Here is a 25,363-nt window from a genome sequence, read left to right on the forward strand (position 1 = left end):
CACATCAACACCAATTCAAAATTTCTCTCAAGACCAAAGTTTTGAACTTCAAGAATGCAAACTAATAGAAATGCTATTACCTGAGTTGCCAGATATATATTGTTTAAGTGTGGAGGCCGCGCTTGAACAATTGCTCGATAAGCATTTTTTCGCCCTTCGCTACTCTGAAAGGAAAAACAAGCAGTGAATGTCAAAGAGAATAATAAAACCATCAGGGGATCATCGACCAAACTTTTGAGACATTAACCACTTCCCCAAAGAAAGGAAGGAGGTGAGGAGAAAAAGACAACAAAATCTAGAAACATGTCTGTTCTTTATCCATGCTTCAAGGCTTCTGCATGACTGCCTGAGGATTGTAATCAAGAAATAGAAATATTTCTGAGCATCCACTTAATAATTGGAAGACTACAAGTGAACACTGTTACAATAAATGATTATATCATTATAGAGTATCAAGTACAGGCTAAAGGAACAACCCCTGGGAGGTGGAGGAGAAATGAAATGAAATAAAGTGGCACACTTAAGAAGAAATACCCCAAAGTCAAAGAAGAAGTTTGAACGATCCACCATAAATAACTCCAAAGCACTTCTTCTAAGGAGGTACCTGCAATAGGAATCAAAACCTATAAACCACCGAATCATGCATTTGTGTTTCCCAAAACGAATGTCCAAAGAATATGAAAAATAACTTTGGTCATTGATAAAACCTACAAGGCAGAAGCAGAATTTTTCCTTGTAGCTTAGCAAGGGAAGACACTACTATACAAGAAAGTAACACTCAATTCTTTCTTAACTACAATATTCCCACAGGCTCAAACAAATATCGGCCACATAAATGCACGGTCAACAACACAACATATGAGTCATACTTCAAATGGGAACACAAAAATATAATGGCCTGAATAGATGATAAAGAATCCAGAAAATGAGCTTACCTCCGACTATAGATTTGATGAAGGGATGACATTAACCAACTACGATCCTTTTCTTGGTCTCCCACCTCAGAACTGGAATCTACAGAGTCCTTTGTGGTTCTGCTCTCACTGCTATCAATTATAAAATTTATCCTCTTATTGGTTATCTGCAATTAGAGAGCAGTGTACAATATCAGCAAAAAATGACCATACCTAAGCAAAAACAATTAAAATTTAACCATACACCTTTCCTGCAATATAAAATTAGAGCAAAAGTTTTCATACAACTTTGTTTTTCTAGTATGCCACTCATCCAACTCAGTAAGATCACACTTGTAATGATTTATACCAAACACTACAACATTTACAATTCCACATCAGCAATATAACCAGGAAAATTCCAACACCTGGGAGGCATTCACATGTATAACTAAAAACAGCACATAAAATATTATTTTAAGTAGTTACACTAGGCCCATATACTTACTTGAAAAATTCCCCGTACGACTTTGAGTGGCCGTACCATTGATGATGGCAGCTCAAGAACAATTCTTTCATCAAGCTCACTGGGAACATACCCAGGTGCAATGGCTGAAGAACTATGCACAATGTGTTCATCACTTGCAAGTTGTGTACAACTAGATTCTAAAGATAACTGCACACTCTTCTCTGCAGATTCAGAAAACCTAGTCTCATTTTCTCCTTTCTCTTCAATATCATTAACCCTAGCATCCAAATTGTCTATTTCTCCTTGTTCTTCATATTCATTGACAGTCTCTGGTGAGAATGCTTCTGATGACAACATTGGTGTGTTCTGCTCATTTCTCTCCTCAGCAGAATCATCATAATTGGCTGCAGATCCTAAATGATCAGACCCTTGGTAATTCCTCCGCAAACATCTTTTCATCCTAGATGAACTTTCCATGAAATCTAGCTTCCAGAAAACCTAGGAAATTATAGAATAAATAGCATAATGAATTCAACTTAGATTTTCAATATTTGATCATGTTTTGTGAAGTTTAATAGTTTTAAACTTTCAGTATTAGCATATGTATATAAGTTGGCCATTCCAAGTATAAGCACCAGTGAGCAGACAACAACCGATGGAGGGCAATTTCCCTAAACTAGCATTGTCATGATACTATCAAAGCAAGAATTTATGGCCAGAAATGGATGAGAACATAAGATCGGTAATGAAAGTACAAAGAACTGTTATCATAAATTCATGACATACACGAGGTGGATTGCATAAGTGATCTGCAGAAGGCCCAAAAAGACTCTTTGTTTCAAGTAAATGGTGAATAAGTTTGCGCCATGCACGGACTCCAATTGTGATTCGATGCCGAGCAATTACAGCAACATGAGCATGCCTGTCAGTCTGAAAAAACCAGGAGATATTGAATGTTGTTTCACATAATAGTATGAATACAATAGGAACAATTAGCAAACAAACCTCAGAACGTTGCATGTTCCTTGCTAGGGCCAAACTGGCAACAAGAACAGCAATATATTTATATGCAAAAGCATTAAAATCTTTCCCATACACTGACTTTGTATCAACTGGTTGCAAACATTCCATCCAGGCAACTCCCATTGCTTCAGAAATATTCCACCTCTTAACCCGTTCCATATCACTAGCACTCCTCCGCTGTGCAGATGTAGCCATTGCAACAGCACTAAGACCTCTACCAGAACCAATCTTTGCAAATCGTTCAAGATCACGAGCAGCTGCCAAAGCAGCAGCTTTTGCAGAAGCCTTGTCCTTCGGAAGGGGTGGTGTCTTATTAGGGACTTCTGCAGGTTTCTGAAAGCTTGCAAACGTATTGAGCTTATTCTGTTTCCGTTCCAGCATTGACGTATCACGCCTAAGATGGGAAGCAGATGTAGGAGCTTGGCTTTCACCACCTGAAGTACCAGCTGCAACCATAGCTAATGCCATTGCAGCAGGTGGAGAAGCAAAAGCAGCTGCCCAGGCTGGGGATATCATAGCAAGAGCTGCCTGAAAGAAGCATCGAATGTGTATCTAAATTCTTTTATAGTAAAAAACAGTCAAGCCAATGACAAAGAGAAAAGATTAGGATTCAAAAGTAAAAATTTCTCTCGGACATGTTGAGAGATTCAAAAGCTAAGCTTCCCTGATCTTTGGTATATTTTGTTATTCTTTGGGATCTCTTATCCTCCAACATTGTAACATTCTTTTACCCATCTTAATGATATTCTTCTTTATCCCCCAGAGAGACAATCCTCACTAAACCCTGTAAATAAAGAAGGTATATACATGCAAATAGAGATTAAAGTACCTCAATTGGCAGGGAATCAGCAGCCAATGCACGACCGTCTTCCATAAGAGGATTCAAACCATCAGCAGTAGCAAGCTCATGTATACCAGCTAAAATGGGTCGCCACCTCCTTAACACAGCAACAAATGGTGGTAAAATAGCCTCAAGGTACTTTTTACGAAGAGGTTTTCTGTCACTGCTGACAGCATGGTATACCTGACCAGATGTTGTACCATGGAAACAAAAGTGATTATACACACGAGAAAGACAAAAAAAAAAGAAAAAAGAAAAATTGACAAGCTGAAACACAGACCTCTGAATAAAGCACGCAAGATGCCACCAAGACTCTCTGTCTCTTCGAATCAGATATTGGCATGTTGAGAACAGGAGAGAGAACACTGTTCGAATTAGAAATAAATAGACAAGATTAAGCTTATTTAAACTACCATCAGTTTGTACGAGATATAAGTTTGAAACTTTATAAACAATTGTACAAATAATGCAAAAACAAATAAAGAAAAATAGCAATTAACATTTTTCTATAACTTTATCACTTCATTATGTGTATTTCAGACTCAAAGACAAAGAAACAAAAGAGTTTATCTTTTAATTAAAAAGAGTAATTAAGAAGGGGGGGATCCTCCTCCATAATGAAGAATGGAAAACTAAAACTACATGGGAAAAGTTTAGCCCATCCACTCAGCATATCAGCTAAAGAAACTTCTTTGAAAAGAAATATCCATTATCAGAGTAAAGCAGTGAAACTTGATTATTCAATCATGCATAGGTTGTCAAAATTAGAGCTTTATCCGACTTTGAATGGTCATCTGAACTCAGTAATTTCTAGAGTTGACCATACAAGTAAAATCCAGACTAGGAGTTCCCGTTCTGTAATGAAGTATGAATGAGGGAGTCAAGAAAGAAAACTTCTGTTTCAGTCATGTGTGGAGAAAGAAAAAAGGATATAAAAGATCAGCTGTTTCAAAATGTTGTAAGATCTAACCAGAAGATGGACTCAGATGAGAGAAAAATTGAGTGCAGCTGCAATGAATACATTGCATCTATCTAGTCATAGGAAATGTGATATTATTAGTCTAATGAGGATGAGCAATATTTGTTTGTTTCAAGTCAGAACCCATGCTATGTTCTGGACTAAGCTGTGCAATATGTTGTACTCCTAGCATGATGGCTGAATTCACTGTGGCCCAACCCATCGGGTTCTTTTTTGGGTCCCAATAGAACCTTGCATCCAGGTCATATATAAGTACCCAACCCACCCGCATGATTTAAGTCCCATGAAGGGGGCAGGGGGTATTGCATCTAAGATTTTTCCATTCCAATTCTTTGGTTTATGAAATTAAGAAAAATGCAATGGAAAAGAAAGGACATAGACGGAGGTGATGGAAGTAGAAATTAAGTAGTGCTAACTACAGAGAAAATGAGGAATGGAAAGCAAGTTAGCATCAATGTAGCTGGACCTTGTGTGAAACTTCTTCAAGAAAAGATCCAATCTATGCCAATGATGATTCTTCACTAATGGGTTAAAAAATGGACAACCAATGATCGAATGAATGGGATGTTTTACCTCCACAAAAGTTCTGAGCGTGATTTTCTTCCTTCAGACACTGGATCCGCAATACTTGGATTCATTATCAGCATATGATCTTCTCCATCATCATCTTCTCTCATTGAAAGAAGAACCATTCGAAGCATGCACAAGAATGGTTGGTCGCTGTCTAAAAGCTGGTATAGTGCAGCCATCCCTCCCATTCCAGTACCTGATCCTCCACCAATACCAAGACCACCACCCAGCCCAGACTCATCTAGCAATAATGCTTGGAGCATTGCCACGGATTTCTTCACCAAAGGAAGCTCAAGCCAATTGCCGTTGGCATCTTTCTCTAAGGCAGACTTCCAAAAGTCCCATCCACTCCCACCACCACCAAATGGAACTGTATTTGGCGGAAGTCCAACACCATACCATAATCGACTCCTATATTTCCAGCCATCAGCCAAATCCTTAGAACAGGACCCATATGACACAAAAGCACTAGAAACAGATTCGTAAGGCTCAGCTGCTGATGCAGCAGCAAGCCTTTCCATCACTGAAGTAGGGATCTGACCACTTTCATCAGCCATTGAAGAAAGGACCTAAAAGTTCTAAACAAAATGAGTTTAAATAATATAGAAGTAGGCAAGACTTTAAACAAAAAAGAAAATGAGCAAGACCAAAAAGTTACAATAACAAGAATGAAACTGATTAACAGGCCAATCAAAGAAGAAATCAAGAAACAAAAATAAAAAGCTTTACATGTTTCTTAAATAGAACGAATGCTGAAGTTGGATATTAAGGAGAAAGCTGAGAAAAGTATTTAGGTATAAAAATAATAAAAAAAAAAAGGGCAGCCTAGTGCACAAGCATCCCGCGTTAACGCAAGGTCCGAGAAAAGGCCTCACTCAAAGGGTGTAATATAGACAGCCTAGCCTGATAATTACATATCAGTGGCTGCTTCCTGCTTCCACGGCTTGAACCCATGACCTTGAGGTTACACGGAGACAACTCAACCATTGCTCCAAGGCTCCCCTTCATTTAGGTATAAAAAATGGTATGAAGTTGTGTGATACATAGGAAATCAAGATGGTATGAGGACAGCATATCATCATTGCAAGGTTTGGAGTAATAATAGAAACAGTATTTGAGATGCATGATATAAATGCAACAGATTCATATTTATTTCTGACATAACACACATACATCTAGAGGGACTCTTGCAGAGCCACTAGATAAGGATCTGCCATCTTCCATCATTTCTGATGATTCTTCAATTGTTGATAGTGAAATTGAGCGATTATTGGTTGGATAAGTATGAGAAATGGAGGATGGAGAACCAGCTACAGCACGGGAAGAAGATTGTCTGCTCTGTAAGCGTAGGTGATCCTCAACAAGCATGAGTATCACAATAGCATTCTCTACTAAGGCTACAGAAAGTTGGGCAGCACTCTCAGCCTCCGCCTTAGCATCTCTAGGTGATAAACCCTCGGCAGCAACTCCAGCAGCAGCAGCAGCAATAACTTGAGTCTGCAACGAACAGAATGTAGACATTACAGGCAAAGCCTATAATGCAGAAAAATTTTTAAAAGGAAGATGAAAAAGTAATACCTGAACCTGCAGTTCTCTAGCAGCAAAGTCCAGCAGGCCCCCCAAGAGCCTCCTCTTAAATATAGGCAATGATTCTTCACGTCTTCAAGACAGAAAATAATCAAGAAATTAATCATTATATAAATGATACGAAGCAAAAGCAATGGTGGCAGCTTTCACTGGAAACTCAGTCAAGAAAAGGGAAGGGTTAGGTAGTGAAAGACTACATAAAAGTCTTCCTCAAATTTCTTTACAATGTTTTTCATATAAACCCACACTAAGACCATGAGACAACAAGAGAGAGGAATACATTGCAGCTGAGCAATGAAATGGAGTATTATTCAAACCGTATATTCATTATAATACATAGCACTGAATGTAATCTATTCTGGTAAAAAATGGAAAATAAATAACTTTTTTCCCTTGTCTTTGCATTTGGAAAGTAAGGGGAACATATTTGAGCTGGAATTGCTGATTTAGAAGAATTTCCTCATATCTCCGCCTATATATTTGAGCTGGAATTGCTGATTTGGAAGGTTTTCCTCATATCTCCACCTATCTTTTTGGCATAATGCCCCAATTAGTTCGTTCTTTATATATATATATATATATAATCAGGATAAACACTTCTAGAATTTCCATTTTCTTTAAATTTTGCAAAGAGAGGTTATTGAATTAGTGTTTCTTCTTCCTTCAATTGATCATAACTATCTTTCCAATCCTCAAGAACATCCTTCAGTGGTCCTCTCTTGTAAATCCTAAAGCACTCTTAAGAAACATTTGTTTGGACTGTGGTTCTTAACAGAATTAAGAACAGTTGGAATCATAACAGCAATTGATCAGAACCATGGCATTGAGCAACAGGAATCATAGCACACTGAGATATTTCTTCATATGCTAAAACATCAAGCACACTCAGGCATAATGACTGTTGCAATTCAGTCAAACTCATGCTATTCCGTCACTAAGCTCCTCCTCAAGAGCAAGTAGGAAATCTATTATTCAGGGCATTTTGAGGATTTCAGACCAACAAAACTACGAATTTTCTTCCACCAAATTCACTTCATATTGGTAGTAAATCATTAACATCACTAAACTGTCATCTCTCCCACCCTTTTTCTCCTTCAAATCACCACTTTTGTTGTTGTAGAGCACTCTTCTGACATTTCCAGCCTGGAACCAAACCATCAAATCATCTCACCATTTGCTTCAAATCAAAGTCACAGCTCTGACTGCCTTTCTACATGGCCTTGTTAGCGGCTCCAAACTTCGGCTAATCTAACCACATGCTTCCCACTATCTAGCACGTGATGGCTACCCACCAATTGTCACTTCAACTACCATAGTCAATTGCACATTTCTAGCCTGTTTCCTGTCACCTTCCACATCAACAACACCTCTGTTTGTTGTTAGAAATGTCAGAAACTTTTGCCTTTTGTTGTTAGGTTCTGTATAGAACTGCCAGAAAATACCGTCAAGGTGCGTTTCCCACTAAGCTCCCATCATGAATCATACCTATAGTGATATCTATATCTAACTGATGTGTCTTACTGGTGAGAAATTCTCCATGGCTGAGGTATATGCAAGACTTGGCTTCATTTTAAGTTGCTCTCCAAGTTTTTCCTTACTACTATTTCCAACTCCAGCAACCCTAACTTGCCTTGCTAGTTGTGTATGGAGTTTATGTCATATTTTTCAACCCCAGCACTCCTTTATAAACTATCCCAATATCCTCTTTCAGGCTTAATTGCTTAAAGCATGCTCATTGCCAAGTCAAACCAATTGTAATGAAAATCAGTAATTTGTGAGGAAGAATGGGGTGGCTGAGATTCCAACACCTAACCAGTTTGTCATAGATGTTTTCATATCATGTTGGAAGCTGTTAAATTTTTTGGGAAAGAATAATATCAGAGATAGGAAGAGATGTAGAAGAGGAAATGATTGTATTAACTACTTCTAACTCACGTTACTCAGGCCCCAATATAAAACAAAATATATCAGCTATTTACAATAAATATCCCACAACTACCTACAACTACTAATCACAATACTGAATAAATTCGCATACTTTCAACAAGAACTAAGTCTCGTGAAAGGTTAATCTGGTAGCATTAGATAACAACCAGTGAATATTAGTATTTAACAAATGTTTACATCCTAAAAAGCTATGAACTTCCATAATAACATCATAGCACAATTGAGATGGAAAAAATCTCCAACAAAAAAGGGGATACCTTATTCGGTGTTCTCCTATGCTGGATCCACCAACAATAGAAAGCCATTCTGCACAATGAATTGTCGCTTCAATTTCCTAGACAATCAGCAATGCTAAGCATTATGAATAAACCTGATTAGGTAAATCAGACAAAATGCACCAATGAAGTAAAATTCCAGCAGACTGATGGTGCAGATTCCAAAAAGCTTCAGCAGTCAGCTGATGCTTGCTTGCTCCATTTAAAATTTCAGGTTAAAACTCACTTCCCATTAATAAGGTGAAGTGTTTGATAAATGAAACATTACAAAAAAACATTTTAAAATATATATTGATATTCAGAGACATTGTTTTACTCTAAAGACCATGAGTTTAGAGGATAACCACAAGATCCCCACCCACCCTCGAGCAGGAAGGTTTCTTTCCTACATAAGCAAGCCTTATGGAAACTGAAGCACATAAGAAACTGATTACAATTTCTTTGCAAGTTCAAACCATATTGATGTTCAACATTTACAAGCCCGGCCAAAAAAGCAATGATTAACACATCAATTAACATGAAAACAGGCAAACAAACTTATTGTGAATGTGGGTCGTGAACAGTAACATCATGAAAGAGAATAATTGGCAAGAATTTGAAGCAACATAAGAGGAGGCCACATAAAAATTCAACAATGCAAAAAAATATCAACCTTCCATCCATCCTTTTCACGCATTGAGTGCTCCAGCATGATACTAAGGAAATTGTGTATAAGGTCTTCTATGTCCCCAATGCTTGTTGAATCAGAAAGTTTGCTTGGACTCATCTGTCAATCAAAATATTTTAGAAAAGTTAACCCCACAACACATTTACACAATGAGTTGGCATGGATTTGTATCACACCCATGAACATGCACATGCAATGTTCTATCTTAAAGTTCTTCACCTTTGTTCTTTAATAGAAATATTATCAGACTCTGTTAAACTTCCTGTTCACAAGTCATTGCTAAGAGTTGCTAACAAGGAAAGAAAGTAAAAACATGACAGGAACAAAATTATAAAGAAGGGAAAAAGGAAGGCAACAGAAGAGAAAGGGAGGGGGAGGGGAAGGGGGGTTTGAATTATTGAATAAATCTGTTATTGTTTGATTACCTCATAGTTTGAGATCAGCACTTCAAGAATCCACTCAGGCCATTCCTCCATGTTTGTCAAACTGACTCTATTTTCATGATGACTGCAAGCCAAAAATAGAAGATCCTGAAACCAGATACAAACAAGAAGCTCAAAACTACACGGTATAAAACAAGATATCTATCAGAAACTACATGCATAATTGGAAGCTTTTATTGCCTCTAAAACTATCTGGGAATGGGTTCTATATGGATTGTGGCAAATACATGGACATTCATAACAGTAACTCTAACACAACATCAAAGTGACAACATCCAGGTAAAAAAAAAAAAAAACAAACAAAAAAAAATAGAAAAGAACTACTCTCATAGGACCGGTCATAACTCATAAATCAGGAACAAATTAAAAAATGAGGCGCAAAACTGCAAGGAATAACTACTTAAAATAAGAGGAAAAAACCACGTAGGTGACAAGGTACAACAAGCAATTCTGCCATAGTTTAGTTTGGCCAACCTCAGGCAGCTTGTGAGAGAAAACACAAGATTATACACTAAAGTGGCATTAAGAAAGGATCTTGGTGTTTCACAATTGATATCAAGTCTAACAACATAATAAAAATAAACCAAAAATACACAAACCGAGCAAATGCAAAGACACATTAATTTGCAGACAATTCAACAAATTAAGAAAAATAATCCAGAATGAATTCTATTAACCTAATACCTGTAGAGCCCTGCTCTGCAGTGACCTAGCAGCAAATGGGAGTGATCGCAGAAGCACCAGTAGAAGTTGTGGGTGCTCAAAGCGATGACCCGAATCATAGAAATTTAGACCATCTTCTGATGAAGAGGCATTGATCTGAAATTGAAAGAAAAGGAAGGTCAAAAGAAATATAACATGTAAGCTAAGAAAATTGAACCATTAATAGAATTTTTCAAAGGGTTTCCTTGATACACATTCAAAGAACCTAGAAGTCTTATATATTTTTTCTATTTTGTCTTCTTCTATGGTCAAATTGCAAACTTGTAAAAAGTTATTGGCAAAAATGAGGAATTGTCTTGCATCAAGAAGAGAACGGCAATGTCACATGGCAGATAAAACTTCAGTTATAAGTAAAATGAAGTTAATTTCCCTTTCCACAACAGCATGGGAATAGTCAACACGACTGCGCTTCCATTGGAAAATGAAGATTTGGTGCAAGAATTGATGCATACCGAGGCAGCCAACAGAGCTGTGTACACATTGTTGGTCATTAGCCTATTGGGTGCCGCTTGAAAAGCCTTCTGTAGAGCATAAAGTAGAAGAGAAACCTTATCTTCAAACATGGTACCACCTCCATCATGGAGTCCAATACCCAAAAGGTTGGTTGTTGTATCAGGACCGGCACGGGAACCAAATCTCAGATGTCCTGAAGCTACTAAAGCTCCTAATAGACCTATAATTCTGACAACAATGCCATCACTTTTATCAACATTGTACACATTTTTTCTGGCACTATCTGCACTAATTGATAAACCTATTCCTCCTAAATTCTTGACAGAAGGAATTTCAGCGGTAAATGTCATCTTTTTATTGTCACTATAACCATTATTAGGACCATTGCCACCATCAACAGAATGAGAACCTTGGTCATCATCTTTTAAGGTGGTCTCACTTTTGTTGTCCTCCACTACTCCCTCTTCCTGACTTTCTTCTGCAATCTCAACACTAAACTCTGTTTTTTGAATTTCAGGGTTCTTTGATGATGTTCCTATGAGACCACCATCTCCAGCTTTGGCTTCACTTTGGAGAATAACAAGAAGAGTTTCAAGCCCACCACATGCCAGGAATGCTTCTGCAAATGTGTGAGCTCTAGAAGTGTTTGGCTGGACAACCAGCCTGTAGAAGAGATGCAACACCCTAGCAACCTAGAAAATGAAGTGAACAGAATTTTTCAGTAAATATAATTTTGGTTTCATAATTATTCCAAAAGTGAAATTGAACAAAATCATTATGAGTTCACAGCAGATTTTTTCGAAACTCAATAATATCACAACCTAAGAAGCCAGAGGAATTGGCTTATTTGCATTCAACCTATCCCAAATTCGCAACCTAATCCCCCACACAGCAGAATAGAGTATTGTCAAGCTGGAGCTACCTCAGGTACTTAGGCTTGGTTCGGTAAAACTTTTACTTTTTGAAAGTAGCTTATCAAAGCCGGCTTTTGAAAGATAGCTTTTTAAATGTTGTAATATCTATGTTTGATAAATCAAACTAAAAATAGCTTTCAATAAGCAATAGCAACAACAATTGTGTTTGGTAGAATAGTTTTTAAAATTTAAAAAGACCATAATAGATATAAATATGAGTAAATTTGGATATTTATTAATATATAAGGTAATATTAGATTTTTTAATTTTGATAAGCACAAGTCAACTTTGAATAGCTCCTCCTTAGGTGCTTCCAAAAACACCCCTAACTTTTAAAAGCTGCAATACAAAACGAGGTGCCTCTTCAAAAAGCTTTACCAAACCAAGCGTTAACATTCCAATAGAGATCATTCATGAATGATTTCTATTAAAAGCTTATCATGTAGAACCATATGCATGGTTATATTTTTAACATGTGCACTCACACAAGAGCCTCTTTTGGACTTGAAATGTGAATTATTCATAGGTCTATTTATGCCTTATGTTGAAATTTTATCTTTATCTAGAAGATGCGCAAAAAGAACCAAACTCTAGACCTTTTAAGTCATAAAAGCTTTGAACCATGAAGGTAGCCCAATTCCGGGGATTATCATGCCATATTAAAGGCAATCCCGGGCATGGCTCCACCACTAGTGAGTTTTCAAGTAAAGAGACCGGTACCCATCCCATGACCAGCAACACCAGGAAGCAACCTTAACATGCCATACATGAGAATTGCACAGCTCAAAGTCTCTGATTGAAAGTAATTGACATAATATTTTCTTCCAAAAAGTTTGAACTATCAGGTAAAAGACATTATGTTTCCTAGTGTAGAAATTGTGTAAAACCCATTGACCTAAACTTCTATTAAGAAAAATGGTAGTAGCAATTAACTGAAGACCAATATGTAATTTCATGCCATTTCATTAACCTTCTCCAAAGCTTCAGTAGGAAACTAATGAAATGGTTTCATGTTTATTATCATTGATAACCAATACACCCAAGATAGAGAATATAAGGACAAAAAATTCTCAATAAAAAACAGAAAATCAAAGCCCTACCAAACAAAGAAACAAAACAGAGACTCAAACTCATCAAAACCCCAAATAAAGCAAAAACATTGACAGAATACCAAACAGAAGTCACACCTATCAAAAATAAAAGAAATATTGTGTATCTAATTGTTTTTTTCTATTCTGGATATCATTAAGACAAGGAAAAGTATTTTCTGCGTTTTAAAAATTTGTGAAGAAAAAACAGAAAACATTGAAAATAGGAGTTTATTGTTTCACTATCTTCACCTTTTTTATTCACAAAGTTAGGTTTCACAAACCAAACAGGCCATTAGCTATCCACTCACTCAACATTCAATTCAATATTAAACAAGTTATCATGTGAAAATTTGACAGTACAAAATAAGTTACCAGGCAAGAATTAAAAAAAAATAAACAACTTGACTATTCTATCATAAAAATAAAGAATTTTGCTATACATACGTACTGCATTTTTAGCATTCTAGACAAGTATAATAATAACTTATTTCCCAACCAAAAATTACAGGAATAGAGAGATCTGATCACTCTACATTACCTGATTAGGTTGCGGACACTCAATCATAAACCCAAGTAAACATCGGACATCATCCGAGGCCAACGAAGGTGATGCTGCCACAATTAATAGTTCAATTACCACCAAGAGCTCATCAACCAAAGCATTGATTTCACCCACGGGACGCGCTGCCCCAGTCAGAGAGAAAGTATTCAATGAATTAATTTCAGAAACAGTCCAATAACATCTTCTGCAGCCATCAAGAAGCATTTGAATGGCATTTGCATCTCTCATTACTGATGACTCGGTGAAAACCATGTCTGCAAGTGATGATAGAAGCTTCTTTTGTATACCATAACTGCACAAACTCCAAATTTGTAAATCTAAAAGTAGCGTAGTGAACAGCTGAACTTTAAGTGTATGGTTGATCTTTGGAGATTGACAAACGGAGACAACAGCAGCAACAAGTTCCTCATCTTCAACACCATCATGCTTTCTACCATCAAGCGAAGATAAGATTTGGAGAAGATAATTCAAAATTTTTGAAAGAATCTCAGGCCCTCTGCTACGAGACAATTCCTCATTGTTCCTTGGATATTGGATAGCCACAGATATAATTCGAAATATTGGGGCAGCAAGAGATGCGGCTAAAGAAGGGGGAGACTTCCCTGGCTGAGGCTCCAATGTATCCTCATGTACATTGCTTATTGTCAAGGGAAGCAAAGACAAGGGACCACCATAGGCCATTGCCCACAAGGCATCCACAGGTCGCATTCGAGTAGCAACATGAACTTGCCCAAGAACCTCGGCCGGACGTCGAAGCATTCCTGGAAAATGGTGAGGATCCATTAGAAGACTACAAAATCATGCAGCAAACTGTGCACAAATTGAAACATGATAGAGATTTTGAGACAATAAATGTACAATGATTAAACACCATGGAGAGATGAAGAGAACCATTGTGATCCAACAAATGGTTGTTTGTACCATATCTTATAGTCATAAGAAATGAGGAGCACCATCTTTGACTGTAAGAATAGGCTTACATCCTAGGAAAACTAAGACAATATAGCGGTAAGAAAACAAAGTAGATAAAAGCTACTACTTTGCTAATGTATTGTGTATTTATAAAATTAAAGCTGACTGAATGCAATCAAATATTTAACAAATAACATCATCATTAAGAATAAGTATCTTTTAAGATTCTATACCTGTCTTCCTTCAATTTTACTTATTAATATTCATCGTAAGCTTTTTGTATTTCCACAGCCATCAATCACTGTATGAAAACAAGGTTGTATTACCTCCCTAGGGGGAAAACCCCAAATGGAATTGGAATTGTAATTGTTAAGATTCATGGTTACTTAGTGGAAATGATAAAGTAACTAGACAAAAGAGAGAAAGATAATATATTACTCTTGTTTAGGAAGCTTTGGAATTGTGTTTTGTTGAAAGAGAAAATACCCACATATATAGGGAGGACACTGATAAATGTAGAGCATCTACTAAACTACTCTCCATAAATGCACCACCTAAACTACTAACTGCTATCTAACAACAATATATCTCAATATATTTCAACAGTAATTTCAACTTTTTATACTAAAAAGAAGAAACTTCCAGATCAGAGATGAAAAACAAGAGAAGACAAGAACTACAGTAGAAAGCATCATGCTTAAAAAGAAACAAACAAAACAGACATGAGAAAGAACAAAAATTATGGTGCACACAAATTCCATACCAAAAATGTTGAAACAATTTTAATTTCCTTCTGATAAATCTACAGACTAAACCTCTGAAGCCTTATTCATCATGTATAAGGGGCTTCAGCATTGAAATCATATGCATTTATGCAGCCTATAAAATGTCACATACTATCACAGAACTACGGAAACAAATTATCTAACCTGCAGCACCAGAAGGTGAAGCATCAGGACAGAAGCGCCCACTAAGCAAACTAGGATGATAGAGCAGGTGAATGCAACCTCCAATTTCTGAATCCAAAAGAGCACTTTCCTCTGCCCTGCTCTGCACATGGGCGTTTGTTGCTAGCCAGGGTAAACCAGCTGCATTACCAAAAGAAGGCACTATATCCCCTCCCCTAGAAGCTAGGCGTGCCATTCTTTCTGAGCCAATAGGTTCCTTGAAGATGTAAACAGGGCCCATCTCAGCAAACAAAGGGCACTGACGACGGCGCCGTTGCAACCCAGCCATGGTAGGAGGAGGGTTAGTTCCTATGCAGCAAAATGCAAGAGGTTTTGAAATTCGAGGAAACTCAAAAGGACGACTTTCATATAAAGATCCATCCACATATAACCTAACTTCACTTTCTGTTTTCCCGAGAATACCCTGCTTGCCTATATGTTCAAGACCAATGAAGTACCAGCATTGTGGTTTGAATGCATAGGTAAAGTGCAAGGATGATTTCTTTCCCCTTCCACTAGCAGTTTCAACAACCAAAAATTGAGCATGAAAATAAGCCTCTATACCCTGGTTATCACCAGTTAAAAAACTGAATAGACGTGGCATGTGTGCTGTACCCTCACCAGCAAGTGCACTAGCAGCAGCAGCGGCTGACATAGCTGATGATTTACCTGACTTAGCCGCCGCAGCTGCAGCAATTGCAGCAGCAACAGTAGCTGTATTTAATGTGTCGGCAAACGATTCAATGTAAATCCATGTTGCAAAAGCATAACCATTGATAAATGGCCAGCGGCTCTCGCCTGGACCAAGTAAACCAGAACTTTCACCATCAAATTCAAACGTGCAAGCCGGTCCTCTTGACTCCTTTCCACTAGCTGCTTTCTCCAAAGCAAGCATTAATCGTGGTGCCCACATTGTGTCAAGTGTTTTTGTAATGATTTGAAGCCAACTATGAAGATCAATAACACTAAGAGAATGACCAGCCAAGTATTGCATGCAGTGGCACAAAGGTGTTCCATCCCACCTCATCCGTCCATTTAAGCCAGCATCCACAGTAAATATGTTTTCTGCGGTTCTCAACAACACTCCTAACAGACCAGCCATTGAGCACATTGCCCTGTTTCTTGTGCAAGCCCGTAATATGGCAAGTAATCCCCGAACCATCCGTGTCCTAGGTGACATAAAATCACCAGAATCACCTACATAAGGAAGGCAAGGAATAAGTTCACCTGCAACAATGGCAGCCCGGGAGTTCAGCATAACACTAGGAGGGTTATTATCTTCATCCTCCTCAAAACTTTCAACGCCACCCATGGCTGCAAGAAGCGAATCCACTATTAAGAAAGCCACATTTTCCGTTTCTTCACCAGTCCCAAACACTTCTGAGCCACTTGCAATATTTTTCAGCTTATCCACACCTTCAGGTTTTCCCATAATAGCAGAATCAACTAAATGCAGCAGTTCTGGAGATACATTTGGTTTAGCATGTTTTTGCTTAGGCTTTGGTGGAGAATTAACAGTAGTAGAATCAAAGCTAATTGTTGGGCTAGACTGCCCATCTGACCCAGGACTATAAGGAATATTATCACGTTGCATTTCAGCAACAGGGGAGGAATCATGCTCTATCGAGTACGTCCCAGATGAAGATTTAGACTCCTCCACATTTCCACCAAATAGGTGATGTGCATTATCAAAATCTGGTAATTGGTTTGAATCCTGGTACTCATTACTCTTGTCTTGATCTTTCAAAGATACTTCCTCAAACTGGTCCTCATCCATTAATGTGGGTGCAGAAACGGTACTTTGACCTTGCAAGCCTACCCTTCCATCTACATCATCAACCTTAATACTATGGGTAGCAATCACATTTTCCTGATCACGACCATCAACAAACTCTTTTTCACCACTATCTACTACTTCGTGAGGATGTAATCCATTACCAGACAATTTCACCTCTTTCAGTTCTTCCTCATCTTCCATTATGCAATTTCTGATGAAGCTAAAAGGTATTCATTCAAATTACAAAAGCCAAACTACCTGCAAGTAATTAAATTATAAAATAAATGAATCCTATAGAACAATAATCAGAAGAACAATGAGCCCTGCCCCACTAGGTGACAGCTGCCAATTACTCTATTAAAAAAAATAAAAATAAAAAGAAAGAAAAAGAGATCTACAAATAGAACATTTAAGATTCGCTCCAATTAAAGCAGCCATATGGTATGTCAGGTTAAAAAATAAACTACATGCATTCAACCTAGAAACCACAAATTATAAAATTAAAAAGTCAACCATAAATTTAAAAAAAAAAATAGTAGTTTAAAAAAAGCCAATAAAAAGACATATACTATATCAGCATATAAAATGAAACACTATGCATATAAATCCTAAGGGTGTGTTTTTGACTGAATGTCTTGGAAAAATATGAAGGGGAAAGGAAGGCTTGAAGCGTGGAATAGACACCGCTTTATTCATGAAGCCATTTCTCAGAGCTATCAGAAAATCCCACATCGAATAAAGCTTTCTCACAGAAACAGAAAGGATGTTGTTGGAAACAGTTAGTTGCCACTATCCTGAGTGATTAGAGGAGTTAAGCTAAGTCACACTTGTTGTAGTTTCACTTTTCCGCACCTGGCTTTCTCTATATAAGAAGCCATACATATCCAATTCATTGATAAGTTCATAGACAAAGTTTCTCAGATTTCATTTTTCTCTGTTTTCTTTATTTCTTTGCTCTGGTTCATATTCTTTGACCATTTCCTTCTCTCCCATCTATTATGGAGAGTAGATATTTAACAGGATTGGTTAAATTAGTTATTGTTAGTTGCGGTTATTTAGAAAGCTGGATGGTAGAGTTAGGTGGTTAGTTTGGTAACTAAAAGCTATTATATATAGCTCTGTTTATACTTCATTCTTTGATGATGAAATCTTCTCTTCCATTTCTTCTCTGATCCAATACCACCCCATCCAAGATCCTAACTGGCAAACACAAAGGAACTAGGAAAGGGGAACCACTACAGGAACTTTGATTTTCCTCACAGACAAATGACTCATGAGCTATCAAACGTTTGAAATTTCTATTTATTCCAACTTAACAATAAGGATTTGTGATCTCAACAAATATAACATTTAAAAAATTAAAAGAAAAAGGTCATGTACTCATGTAATCCAAGTAAGGCATGCTTTAGTAGAAGTCCTCACGTAGAAAATCTTAAGTGCTTTACTCCTAAGCTTGAATGATAACAGCATGAACTTAAGATCAAAAACAAAAATGACACGTTGTTAGAGCAAGCAAACTGAACTCCAAGCATTTTAGTCAAGCAATTCTAATAGACACGGAACCTAAACATTAATGTAACCAACGGTCATGTTCAAATTTGTTCCGGATCATCCAATATAACTTCCTTTTTCCTTTTTCGGTAAAAATGCGTTGACAAGTACTGGATCTTGTCAAAACGACAAAATCTAAGTAACCGAAACGTGTTGGATCAAGTAAAAGACCACAGATCTCCGCGGAACGTGGCGTGCATTTTTCAACGCGCGACTCAATCGGGAGTGAGAGAGAAAATTGAAAATGCACACAGATCGTAACAAAAACCGCCATTGCTGAAGAAGTAAAATGAACTTGCGAAAAAAAATACACAGTATAGGAAAAAAAATACTAATCGGAATCGGATGTACCTTTTAGAATGTTCCAGCTCAGTGATTGAATCGCGGAAACACCGATACCGAGATTTGATGAGTGGAAAATGGAAATGGCGGAGAAAATGCAGCGAGAGAAAGTAGAGAGAAAATCGGAGAAGAGGAAAAGGCGAAGTTGCGAGAGACAGTGAAAAAAAAGAGAAAAGAAGAGAAGAAGAGTGTGTAAGAATCAACGGGATATGGAGGTTGGTGATGTCGTTGAGTGTTTGGAGGCAGCTAAGCTATATTCGCGTGTGGTGATTCATGTCGGGTCTTTTGCTATACAGTCACCATTTTTCCCCCTTACCATCAAAGCCCGATGTTCTCTGCGCCGGTCCGGCCAAACCGCGGTAGTACCGGTTCAGTAGCAATCGGCTTTTATTTTTCTTCGGGTGTAAATTTTTTTAAATAAATTCAGTACTAATCAGTAATCAATCCACTTTAGTTATGAACGTATAACATGTCTCAAGAGTTAATGCTTAATAAATATATAAGAATATTTATAATTTTTCTATTAGATAATCTCTTGGGTGATTAAAGAAATGTTTTCAGTTTAATCTTATATTGAAAATAATGGCTGATTTTTTTTATATTGATTAAATATATGTATAATAATACATTATTATTGAAAGATTAGGTATTTTTCTTTGATATGGCGTTTTTTTAATTAATAATATTTAAATCGGACGGTCCGATTTATTTGAAAAAAAATAAATTATAAGTTAGAAGGTCTGATTTATACTTTTAAATTTTGTTATTTTTTAAAATAAAAATCAAACATTAGATTTTAATATTAAACTTTTTTTAATTTTTAAAGACACAAATCGAACTGTCCGATTTGTAATTGTTTGTTTAAAAAATAGAACAATACATACAAATCGGTGCCTCCGATTTATATAATTCATAGTAATGTAAAACACTTCTCTATTCACAGCATCTTGTGATACACCTCTCTCTCACATATTAAAAATAAAAAACTGACAATAATAGTCTTTTTTTGTTTAATATAAAGAAAGAGAAGAAACTCACTTTAAAATGCAGCAACCAAATCTGTTGTACATGAGCTTCTAGATTAATGGTTCTAGTAGTTTCAATTCTCTTCCTACTATTTTCATTAACTTCTTTTAATAATTGACAAATGGTTATTTTTATTTTTTAAATTTAAATCAATTCAATTGGATCATAATTTAATCTAAAATCTTTTATGTACTCTTTTTTAATACTAATTAATCAAACATATCCATTTTAATCTTTTCTATCAACTTTTTTATGTATTATTTACATGTTAAAAGTTTGAATTATTAATATTATTAATATTTTTTATTATTTTCAAATTTTTTTTAAATACATGTAAACGAAATACATACAAAATTATCTTGTTTATAGTGTAAACGAGATAAGAGAGAAGTATTTATTTTTGTAATTATTATAATTAATTTATTTATTAAAATAAAAAATCCTATTTTTCATATTCAATTTTTATTCAATCATTTCACGAATTCTTTTTATTAATTTAGCATTTAAAATATATCCAAATTATTTATTTCATAAATTGCTCTTAGTAGGTCATATTCCATTATAAGAATGAGACATTTTCATAAATAAACAATTTGTAATTGTTCGAGTAACGTTTGAAAAAAAGTTTGAGATTGAGAGATAGAAACTGAAAACAAAAATTATATTGAGTCTTTATGTTGTATTTTGTGTAAAGTATATAAGAGTGAGTTCTGTCTAAATATCTTGTTTGGTTTAAAATAAAAATAGAGACTTAAATAAGTGAGATTATCAAAATACCCATACTAATAAAACCTTATCCCTTTTCCCTTTCGTCTCTCTCTTTGCAATTTCACGTCGCATCGTGCCGTTTCTATTTAGGTTGTGTCACTCTGTTCAAGTCCCCATGCCACTTCTGTTCTTTGTTGTGCTTGTCGCGCCGCCTCGGTTCCAATTTCGCACTGCCTCAATCTCTCCCACTATTTTTATCTTTTTTTATTTTGATTTTGAAATCCTCTTATTATGAGTTGATGAATCTGATTTTGATATAGTTGATGGGATTGTTGTTTTTTCTTTTTTGTATTATTATTATTGTTAGTGGTAAATTTTGGTGATAGCTGAAGTGTGATGGTGGGGTGAGAGGTGGGTGGATTAGAGGTGAAGGGTAAACTTGAAATATAAAATTTTGAATGATGATATTTCAGGAATAAAATATTATTAAAGTTTCTGTCTTCATCTCCAAAAATTTCAATCCTCTATGTCTCCATTTTTTGAAGATATAGCATTTATTTTGAGGTATTGGGATAGAGATTGAAATTCAATATCATATTTGTTGGACCAAAGACTGGTATTAAAATTTCAATCTCTGTCTCTAAAATTTCAGTATTTAAATTCCTTCAAAAAGTGATAATACAGAAAATTGAAATTTTTGGAGATGAAGACTGAAATTTTAATAACATTTTATACTTAAAATATCTCATTTCAATTAATTCTAACTTTATTCTTTGTGCAAATTAAATTAGAGCTTTATTCTTATTTCAGTATCTGTTTCCCACTTTATACCAAACACAATATTAAAACTTATTTCAATCTCTGTCTCACAGTCTCAATCTCTCGGTCTTTGTCTCTCTTCTAAATGCTACTTAAAGATTGAAGTTTTGGGGGGTGGATACTGAAATTTAATTATATTTTCTGACCACCAAACACAATACTGAATCTCGATCTTTCAGTCTCAGTCTCATTACCCCTTATACCAAATGCTACCTAATAAATTATCTGAGTGAACTCTTCATAAAGGAGACAGAGACTTTTATGGGGTCACGCTCCTCAAACTAATTGGTGGTGGTACCTGTAAGAGACTTCGATGCTTAGGTGAGCTATAGTCCAAGAGGTATAAAAGTCAAAACTAGATAGTGTATTTTGTACATGTATTAAACATTTTATTTATAGTGTTTGGAGGATAAATTTAAAAATTATTTGAATAGATTCGTGCAGAATTTACTTATAATACTACGTAAATATGATTTAGATTATGTCTTTCATTAGGCGACATACCCTGAAAGAATGTTCTTAGGCCGACCACAGTTAACTAGGCACAATTTTTGAAACAGTAATTCAATTAACTAGGAACAATTGAAATAGTAACTCAATTAACTAGGCACAATTGAAACAGTAATTCAATTAGCTAGGAACAATTGAAATAGTAAATCAATTAACTAGGCACAATTGAAACACTAAATCAAAAAACTAGGAACAATTGAAACAGTAAATAAAAAACTATGAACAATTGAAACAGTAAGTCAATTAACTAGGAACAATTGAAACACTAAATCAAAAAACTAGTAACAATTGAAACAGGTAAGTTAAAAAAAGTAGGAACAATTGAAACAATAATTCAATTAACTAGGCACAATTGAGTTGGGTATTCAAATAAGTACTTTCTGTTGGTCAAATATACAGGTGCAGTTTCTTATCTTGTCAATGACGAAGTCATCACATAGAAAGGTAAGAAACTAAGTCCATGTGTCTTTAGTCTCTGCTTCAATCACTGCATAAACTATTGGCAAAATCTAGTCGTTGGAGTCTCAGCCAATTGCCGTGAGAAGTTGACCTGCATATGATGTTTTAATGAAGCACCCATCAAGGTAAATCATTGGTCTGCACATCATAAAACTCTTCTTACATGCATCAAGACACACATAAAGTCCTTGAAACTTTGGCTTTAAACCCATACCTGGCTTTAGTCTCTCAGAAGCAAACTCAGGTGGTCTCTCCACTTGCAACTTGACTGTAAAACTTGGGTTAGACCTCAGCAATTCATGACAATAATAAGAGAGTCTTCGATACTGCTCTATATACGTTCCTTGTAACTCATTAAGTGCAATTTTTTTAACCCTGGTAGCTTTAGACTCAGTCAACCCCACATTCCGCTTGATGTATGCTTTCTTCATCAGTGTGGACAACTTTATCTTTGGATTCTCATCAATCTTTTTAGAAACACTTTGCTCAATCATTTTGCATGCATAATCCCAACTGTCAACTCTCTTGAGCAACTATGCTTGTTGTGGTAGCTGGTTAATTACCATGTTTGCTCATTCTTCATCTTCTCACAATATGCAAACCAATTGCAACCCTCCATGCAACTAACTTTCACTCTCTGAAGGTCAATCTTAGAGAACCTCAAACCCTTCCCAGTGTGCACAACATAGGCAGTAGCACAATCCTTAAACTCCTCTCTTGATACATAAAGAGTTCCAACCTCCTATTTGCACTCACTCATGTCCTTTAATTGCTTGTGCAATGAATACTTCTTACTAACATTATTATCATCATCTTCACTAATAGGCATATCCAGAAAATCTTCAGATTCATATCCTTCTTCGTCTTACTTAAACTTGTAACAATTTTCTCCTTGCCCTTGTATTTCTAACATGTTCTGCTGCATCTGTTTGGGTTTGAGTTGGTGCAACCTCAAATTCATCCTCTCGACTGATGTGGACATCTATTAATCCCCCTGCCCCTTCCTTATCATCATCACTATCACCAAACATAACTTTAGCAACCGTATCATTTGAACCATAACCATTTCTAGTATCAGAACTTCATGAATATTCACGCTCATCTTCATCATCCTTAGGTTCATAGTCCTCGTCCTCACTGCTATTACTATTCTCTTCCTCATCTGATTCATTTGTTCTATCTTTCTTAGTTTCAATCTCTTCCTCTATATTTGGGCCAGCATTTGTCTCTGCTTGTCCAACTGCATGGGCCTCATATGTAACAATTAGGTCTGCCCCATCAGATCCACCAATTTTCATTTGCATGGTAGTTTTAGTACTCTCTAATATGTGTACATCCTCAACCTCTTCATAGATATCACTAGTTTTGTGAACTACATACAGCTCAATTATTTCCTCCCTGACGCCAATATTAGCCATATCCATTGCATCTTTGTCGCTTCACATCATTCTTAAGCCTTCTTTTGTACCTTCATCTTATGATTTGTACCACATTTCTACAATATTTTTCTTCAAATACACTTGTTTGCTCATTAGGTCGTAAACCTCAATCAGACTCCACTCATCCTCATTGTAGTAGTCTATCATATTTGTCTCCCCACCCAAATACTTCAAAGGTCCTCCTTAAAATCCAAACCTACCTTGGCGATAAACTTTGACACTAAAATAACCCATTCTAAACCACAAACCCTGTTACATTAGGTAAACATAGTCAAACAACATGAACCAAATTGTTTGAACAAAAGAGTAAATATTGGTCATCACAAAATACTACTAAATTCCTACATCCGTAAGCAAAGATCGAGTCACCAAAAAAAGAAACGTCATGCCTAAACTAACACAAACAAGGAACATTTTTTTGGGAGCACAAAAAATCAACTAAATTCTACAATACGAACAATCTCATATGTGGCCATCGTTCTTGGTGGAGCTATTGCATAAAAACCCGAAAAAAAATTTTTTCCTTCATACATACCTTGTCAAACGAAATCACTGTGTCATCAGAACAAAAAGGCTAAGCTATCATGTTACACAATCAAGAACGATCCATGAACTACCTTTAATCTGCAACCACTCCCTGCGATCAGCTTCGGAAAAGAATAAAAAGGATATGGTGAAGAGAACTGGAATGCAATGGTTGCGTTGAAGTGATTTGTTTCTTCAAAGTTTTGTGTTTGCTATAGTAAATATTATAATGGGTGCGACGATGCAGATATGTCCATGTTAATCTTTAGTCTCACTAACTTAACCTCCATGTTTGAAATGACGTTAACGAAATGTTAGATATTTTGACGACAAGACATTAATTCGATTTAGAAACGTTAGAAATATAAATAGGACGTTTCAAACGTTAGGGACAACTTTGAGACTTATCCCAAACGTTGGAGACAAAAATGATACTATACTCATTATTATATTATAAAACAAAGAGAGTACTTTTTTTCTTGAAAATTGATCCTATTTACATTGATTAGTGAGTTAATAGTAACTAATATACGTATTAATTTATTTGTTATTTACTATATGTGCATACTATATATATTAATAAATATGAGATTAATTAAAATAATGATTCTATTAGTAAATAATATTACGTTTAATTTTTGAAATATCAAAAAAATTATATATGAAAGTATTGTGAACCAAATCTTTCACAATCCTTTTTGTATTATATTAACTATTAAGTAGCTTTTTTTAAAAAAAAAAAGAAAAAGGAAAAACAGAGAGGATATCTTGGGTAGTTAGGAGTTAGGAGTTAGGACGTTAGACTGTTAGAGGCTTAACTTTTTCCCGTGGCTTTGGGCTTAATTTGGGTTTTGTAATTTTCTAGGTTCAACGAAAAATAAAAATAAAAATAAAAATCTCGCGATTAGATT

General features: G+C 35.9%; 1 protein-coding gene across 3 annotated transcripts in view; it reads right to left on the bottom strand.

The window, feature by feature from the left end:
• LOC107485526 (BEACH domain-containing protein C2) overlaps positions 1–19,250 on the bottom strand; it is a 25,840-nt gene extending 6,590 nt beyond the window's left edge. For all 3 annotated transcript variants that reach the window (XR_008008362.1, XR_008008361.1, XM_016106058.3), the window contains exons 1-19: positions 18,976–19,250; positions 15,279–17,331; positions 13,414–14,198; positions 10,870–11,562; positions 10,379–10,513; positions 9,677–9,781; positions 9,237–9,350; positions 8,567–8,643; positions 6,354–6,435; positions 5,949–6,272; positions 4,779–5,344; positions 3,507–3,591; positions 3,215–3,409; positions 2,368–2,913; positions 2,149–2,292; positions 1,402–1,860; positions 936–1,081; positions 535–604; positions 81–164 (exon numbers count right to left, since the gene is read on the bottom strand). Coding sequence is in view for 1 of the 3 variants with exons in the window: in XM_016106058.3 (XP_015961544.1) it covers positions 81–164; positions 535–604; positions 936–1,081; positions 1,402–1,860; positions 2,149–2,292; positions 2,368–2,913; positions 3,215–3,409; positions 3,507–3,591; positions 4,779–5,344; positions 5,949–6,272; positions 6,354–6,435; positions 8,567–8,643; positions 9,237–9,350; positions 9,677–9,781; positions 10,379–10,513; positions 10,870–11,562; positions 13,414–14,198; positions 15,279–17,274 (6,606 nt within the window). In the remaining 2 variants the exon portion in view is untranslated. The remainder of the gene's footprint in view (positions 1–80; positions 165–534; positions 605–935; positions 1,082–1,401; positions 1,861–2,148; positions 2,293–2,367; positions 2,914–3,214; positions 3,410–3,506; positions 3,592–4,778; positions 5,345–5,948; positions 6,273–6,353; positions 6,436–8,566; positions 8,644–9,236; positions 9,351–9,676; positions 9,782–10,378; positions 10,514–10,869; positions 11,563–13,413; positions 14,199–15,278; positions 17,332–18,975) is intronic.
• Positions 19,251–25,363: the final 6,113 nt, after the last annotated feature.

The sequence above is a fragment of the Arachis duranensis genome, chromosome 4, assembly GCF_000817695.3.
Source record: "Arachis duranensis cultivar V14167 chromosome 4, aradu.V14167.gnm2.J7QH, whole genome shotgun sequence".
NCBI lineage: Eukaryota > Viridiplantae > Streptophyta > Magnoliopsida > Fabales > Fabaceae > Arachis > Arachis duranensis.